We start from the raw sequence: 6,088 nt of genomic DNA, 5'->3' as shown, positions 1-6,088 counted from the left end.
TTTAAGAAATATCTAGATACAGGCATGAATTATTACCAAGGCATAGAAACTCACACACCAAATTGCAAATAGGATTAGTATAAGTGTGTAATTGATGGTCATTGTGGACATGGTGGCCTGAAGGGACTGTTTCTATGTTGTACAAATATGCCTTCACTAATTATTATTCAACAAATCTATCAAATACTTCTACATGAACTCTTTCTCTTAAAATTAGATGCACCGAAATACAGTAAAAAGCTTTGTTTTTAATCTTGACATTTGATCTGTACAAAAGTTAACATTGCTTAGTCAGAAATTATTCTGCATTCCTCTAACAGAAAACTAGTACAAACAGAATGGTTAAGTTACAATTGATTTCTCAAACTTTATACAGTAAACAGTTTGCAAAAAGAATTTGCCAAGAATATCTTTTTTTCAAAAACAAACATTTTTTTTCCAAAAATAGAAGTAAAAATTAACATAAATCTTTTTACTCTTGCAAACATTAAGGCACAAATTAGCATTTAAATGGAAAACAAGTTTATATGCTCAGCATACAATTGAAATTGGAGAATAAAAGAAGGCATTAGGCTACACTATTCATTGACAGCATTTGTTAATATGGGGTCAGATTTATTATAGTGGAGAATTAAAAGATTCACAGCTTGTTGGCTAAAATATGTGGTCCCCAATAGTCTGAGTTGCCAAGGAACAAACTTTTGAAACTTTTGTTAGAAAACTTACCATTATATCCAGAAACTGTGATAAAGACTTGATTTCAAAGCATGTAACGTACTTAGTAAGATATGGTTTTCACTCTGATTTAGAAAACAGTTGGCATGTCAATCAAAAATACTACCTCCCAAACCCATGGGAAATAAGTCAACTGATTTATTTTACTTTAAGACACTATTTCCATTTCCACATAATTTCTTGATCCCACAAGAGAAAGTCTTTTTTTATGCTTGAATTGTTCCAAGTAATAAAAAGTTAAAATACATAAGATAAATACACACTTCAACAACTAAGTTTCAGAAACAACACGTTTCAAAAATGTAGATATCCTCAACACTTCTTTTCATGAAATTAGAAAATAAATCAACCAGGGGAAGAATAAAGATTTACGGAATCTGACCTATTTCATTCAAAAGTACTTTGTCCTCACAGAGGATTTCAGAGGTTTTAATTTTTCTCCATCTTCATGCTGGAAGTCAGCACAGACCAAATTCTTTGTGCTCCTTTTACAGAGAACCATGTCACTGATGGCGGTCATTGGTCAGATTTGGCATTTTTAGATCAGCAGGCACTTAAACTGGAATGGCACTGTGCTCTACTCGGTCAGTCTTTCATTAGTGCATAACGCCACGGAAGACTGGGTAAGCCTCAAGGGATCTTGAGATCACGTTTTTCCAAACCCACCCCCCACCTAATATTTATCCTGGGAAATAACAACTTCCTATGGCCTAGTCAGGGTTGTGTAGACTGGCTGATCCCAGTTGGTTGGGCTGTGGGCTGGAGGAATGGACAGACTATTCAGGAGGGATGATGCATAAGGACGGCGAGATGAATGAAAATAAGGATATTGATAGATGGGTGATGGGTATCCAGAATAAGGGTTGTAGTAGTTGGGGCCTTGGACATCAGAATAGTCACACTGGGAGCCAGAAAAGGCAGTAGCAGTAGCACTGACAGGACTGCAACCCTGATTACTGTAGGAACTATAATCAGCTTGAGGTGAAGAGCCATGATGCTGGTCATTGTAGTGGCTTGGGCTCAGCTGTTCTGTCTTAATGTGCGGCCTATGCTGACTTGGTTCACTGGCGACTGATGAAGAGGATGATGAAGATGAGGCGCTCTTATGATTCCAGATGACCTGGGCTGCGCTGCTGGTTAGGTAGGAAGCACTGTATGAGCCGGCCGTGTTCAGTCCATGGCTGTGGTCAGAGGAGAAGGGCACCGTGTGGCCATTCAGTGGTAGGTATTGGTCAAACTCATGGACGTCAAAGGTCTCCATGTTGTTGATGACCTCACTGCTCAGCTCGCTGATGTCCACGTTGCTGAAGTCAATGTTCTGGCGGCCGTTCTCCGCTATGGAACGCCCCTCCCTCTTCAGCTCATGCTTCCCCACGTGAAGGTCAGTTTTGGGTGTGGTGGGTGGTGTTGGGGGCCCTTGTGCATGGCCTGGTTAAGAACAAAAGGACAGGCCTTTACTACAGAAGTCAGAAACAGAGCAAACAATTACACTACAGCCACAGGAAGAGAAGCTAGCTCTTAAAATCACACAAAACAGAGCGAGGTCCCTGATCATTGAACCTGTCCTGGTCAGTCACTCCATCCTGCATCTCTACCCTGACACTGCATTTCCACCAACTTTCCTTTCCAGTCTCTCTGAAATTCCCTTCAAAATTTGGTGCTGAAACTGATTTGTTATATATTTCTTTAAAAATATACATGACATAAAGTAGGTATGATTGTACATCTTTCCCTACGTGTGTTATAACATAAATTCAAAACATTAATCCAAACAGCACTCATCTGCCCAGACAAAGCAGAGAGGAAGTGTTTGAGAGGCTGTTACTGGTGGTGTCCACTGGTACCTGGGCGCTATCCTGCTGATGAAACTGTTCCCACTGTCTCTTGGGGTAGGCCGTTGCAGAATGTGAAAGCAGTGGGAAAAATTATTCTCACTGTTCCACATTCCTCTGGTTACCCGGCTCTCCTGCCAATTGAAACTACCGTATTCATTTTATAAAACACATTATTGACTCTTCTTTTAACCTCCCCTGCCGTTAGGAAGACAATCTGGACGCTGCTAATCGCCCAGCAGAGCTCTTTGCCAGCTGTCAAAACTTTCAACAATTCTGTGAAGTGGTTAAAATGCAACTAAAAACAATCCAAACTGTATTAACCGGTCTGTTTTGTGCACACATTTAAATAAATTGGACGGTCCATATTATCTCTGTCTTTGACCCAAGCTTGTCCCAAGGACCGAATGCATCGTGAATTGAAAGCGTGTCCTTGTGACAGTATGAGAAAAGGAAGGAAGTTTAATGTTTTCACTAGAAAATTAAAATAAAAGGGTGTTCGACATGAAACATTAACTCCGTCTCTCTTTTTACGGATGTGACTGACCGTCCGAGTACCTGTAAAATTTTGAGATTTTATTTTATCGTGGATGAGAAGAAATATTATCTCTTTGTGTGCGGAACGGCAGAGGCTCCTTAACCCAACCCGATATTGTGGCCAACTTGAATGATGATTAGACACTGTTATCTCTGAGCGCAGACTACGTTGTATTGTGACAGATCTAGGGGTTCTTCAGTACAAGTATGTGGGCAAAATGAATGGTGTCCCGCCAGTAATCTAGTTATAGGTTCGGTTGATACAGAATGAACGGGGTGACTCCGCTTTGTCCCCAGACTGGCGGTATTACCCTCGCTCTCTTTATCGACTTCCCACTCACAAGCGCCCTGCGCCTCACCTGTGTGCTCTGGCGGGTGGTGGCCGTCGGAGACTCCCCTCCCTGCCGACAGGCCGTCCTTGTACACCTGGCCGACGGCCAGCTGGCTCTGCTCAGCGCCCTGTTCGGAGTCGGGCGGCCCGTTCTTCACGCTCTTCCTGCGGCGGGGCTGGTACTTGTAATCGGGGTGGTCCTTCTTGTGCTGTACCCGCAGGCGCTCGGCCTCTTCCACGAAGGGACGCTTTTCACTTTCGCTCAGCAGGCTGTCAAAGGGAGACACGAGCAGTGAGTCAGTGCGAGCCTGGGGGACTCACCACCCTAATCGAACCACCTTGGATGATCTCTGCGACGCAAGAGACTGCCGATGCTGGATTCGGGAGCAACGAACAACCTGCTGAAGGAACTCAGTAGGTCGAGCAGCATCTGTGAGAGGAAAGAAACTGTCGATCGAAACCCGACTTAGGACTGCCCACAGGTGCTGCTCAACCTGCAGAGTTCCTCCAGCACGCTGAACTATCCCGATACCCCGCCCTTTTCCTAGTATTCCCTTCCAGTACTTAATACCCCTTTGAAATGTTTTACTGAACAAAATCCAAATTCACCTTGAGTCTCCCCGTCACCTCGTCTAATACTGGACAAATCAACGGTTTTGGACACAAAATCTGGAAACAGATTAATCCCTCCTCCCTAGATCACCAGCGGGGTCTTTTCTGCGCCATTCAATTCTGATAATGGAAAGACAAGCAATTGTATCTCTTGACAAATTCTACTTTTTCCCTTGCAGTCGCGTTGAGAGTGAAAGGCAGCGGGTTCCCCTTCTGCTCTCCGCCCATTTCCCTTGTTCGGACAGCAGCCGCGTTCCCTCTGCGGGCAGAGTCTCGTCAGCTGAACCTGCTCAATCTACACACGACAGTGACCGCAGATGCTGGAAATCTAGAGCAACACACCACACCACGCCACACAAAATGCCGGGCGAACTCAGCGGGTCAGACGGCATCTATAGGTCTGGGAGGTATTGGCGGAAGAATGACTAACTAACCCCATAAACGGAAGCGTTCTCACTGCCCATCCAAGATAGACGCAATCACCAAAACTGCCACCGCGGGAATGAACACGGAGGAGTTGGATGAAATCAGGGCAATGTCATGAAACCAAAGGAGGTTTAGCCTAAGGTGCGGGGTACGCCGACAAATTGCTCATACCCTCGGCAGAGTGTCCCTGTGGAGAGGATCGCCTATAAAAATCTCCTTTAGTCTATCAGTGCTACAATACGGCTGGGGCAGTTTCCCCTCGCGAAGGACTACCACTTCGATGACCCCGTGGTGGTGGTGGGTGGGGGTATGTTGGTAGGAGAAGGGGCAATGCTCTCCCAGCCGGGTAATTCAGAGTGGGGAAGGTGCGTATGGAGATACCGCAATTTCGAGCAACAATCTGGTGGAGAACTCAGCGGGCGAGCAGCATCTGTGGCGAGAAAGGAATCGTTGGTGCCTCGGGTCGAAACTCCTTCGATACGAAATACCGACAATTCCTTTCGTCCCACAGATGCTGCTGAGTTCCTACAGCAGACAGAACGGCCACAGCTAAAGGGCGCTGCTCCTCCATTTGTGCTGACTCGCGTTCAGGTCGCCCCGATGCCGCGGAAACACTGGCAGTGGAAGGTTCAAACCGGTCCGCTACCACTGGTAATTTGATTACGATGAAACCAGATACAAGCCGACAGGCCATCCTTACCGCCAGAGTTTGCCCAGGGTTTTGCTGAGCTCCGCGTTGTGAAGATGCGGGTACTGGTCCGCCAGTTTGCGCCGGGCAGCCTGAGCCCACACCATGAAGGCGTTCATGGGTCTCTTAACGTGGGGCTTGTTTTTGGAAGTGCCGTTTATCCTCACGGGCATGGGCACCAGAGTCCAGTCGTAGCCCTTCAACACTTGACTGACCGCCTCTCGTATGCAGGCTGGGAAACGCTCGTCTTCTTCGCAGCCCAACTTCTTGCTGGCGACGGCAGCGGGCAGCGAGCGGCTGCAGTCCTCCGGCTGAGGCTCGCCCTCGGACACCGACCCCGGCGATCCCACCGACTCACTGTCGGAGCCGCTGCAGGCCGGGCTGCAGCCCGCATCGGCCGCCCCCTGCCCGTGTTCCTCCGTCATGTTCAGCATCGACTTGGCAAACCGGTTCACCGCAGACGCCAAGGGTGCATTGAAATTGCAAGAAACTCAAAAGCAATGCAAGTTTCCAAATAATGGGAAATCAGAAGTTCAGGATAGTGCTCGTTTCTGAACTCGGAATTCCTATATTAAGGCCACGTGCTTCGGGATGGGGAATTAAATAAAGTATCGCTGGGAAGAGATACGTTGAACAGGGAACCAGCGGGCGGCGGCCATGGAGACACAAAACCGCACTGTCAAATCGCCTTCGATACACGCCGGACGGCTGCTTAGGAAAACTTGGAAAAGAAACTTTTGTCATAAGTTTGTTTACGGCTGGTATATCAGTCTCGGGCTGCGTCTCTCTGATTGGTCCGTGTGCGTCTCTGACGACTTGATTGGCTCCTCTTGTTAAAGAGGAGGGAATCACTCAAAGGGGCGATCCGTTTTTTTTAAGTTGCAACGCTCCGAAATTTTTTTTTAACTATTTAAATATTAAACGGCT

General features: G+C 46.6%; 1 protein-coding gene across 1 annotated transcript; it reads right to left on the bottom strand.

The window, feature by feature from the left end:
- Positions 1–240: 240 nt before the first annotated feature.
- On the bottom strand, positions 241–6,088 carry sox8a (SRY-box transcription factor 8a). Its single transcript, XM_063058692.1, has 3 exons — positions 5,174–6,088; positions 3,464–3,705; positions 241–2,163 (listed from the first exon to the last, which is right to left on the bottom strand). The coding sequence occupies exons 1-3, from the start codon at positions 5,593–5,595 to the stop codon at positions 1,439–1,441; spliced, it is 1,389 nt and encodes a 462-aa protein (XP_062914762.1). The 5' UTR covers positions 5,596–6,088; the 3' UTR covers positions 241–1,438.

The sequence above is a fragment of the Mobula hypostoma genome, chromosome 9 (genome assembly GCF_963921235.1).
Source record: "Mobula hypostoma chromosome 9, sMobHyp1.1, whole genome shotgun sequence".
NCBI classification, from domain to species: domain Eukaryota; kingdom Metazoa; phylum Chordata; class Chondrichthyes; order Myliobatiformes; family Myliobatidae; genus Mobula; species Mobula hypostoma.
This window is presented reverse-complemented; position numbering and strand designations above follow the sequence as displayed.

Bases quoted from the DNA above. Each gene is read 5' to 3' on its own strand.
- sox8a (XM_063058692.1), bottom strand. From the start codon at position 5,595: ATGCTGAACATGACGGAGGAACACGGGCAGGGGGCGGCCGATGCGGGC. The intron at 3,706-5,173 runs GTAAGGATGGCC...TCCCTTTGACAG, and splicing joins ACCCTGGGCAAACTCTGGCG to CCTGCTGAGCGAAAGTGAAA. The intron at 2,164-3,463 runs GTGAGGCGCAGG...GTTCTTAACCAG, and splicing joins CCACCCGCCAGAGCACACAG to GCCATGCACAAGGGCCCCCA.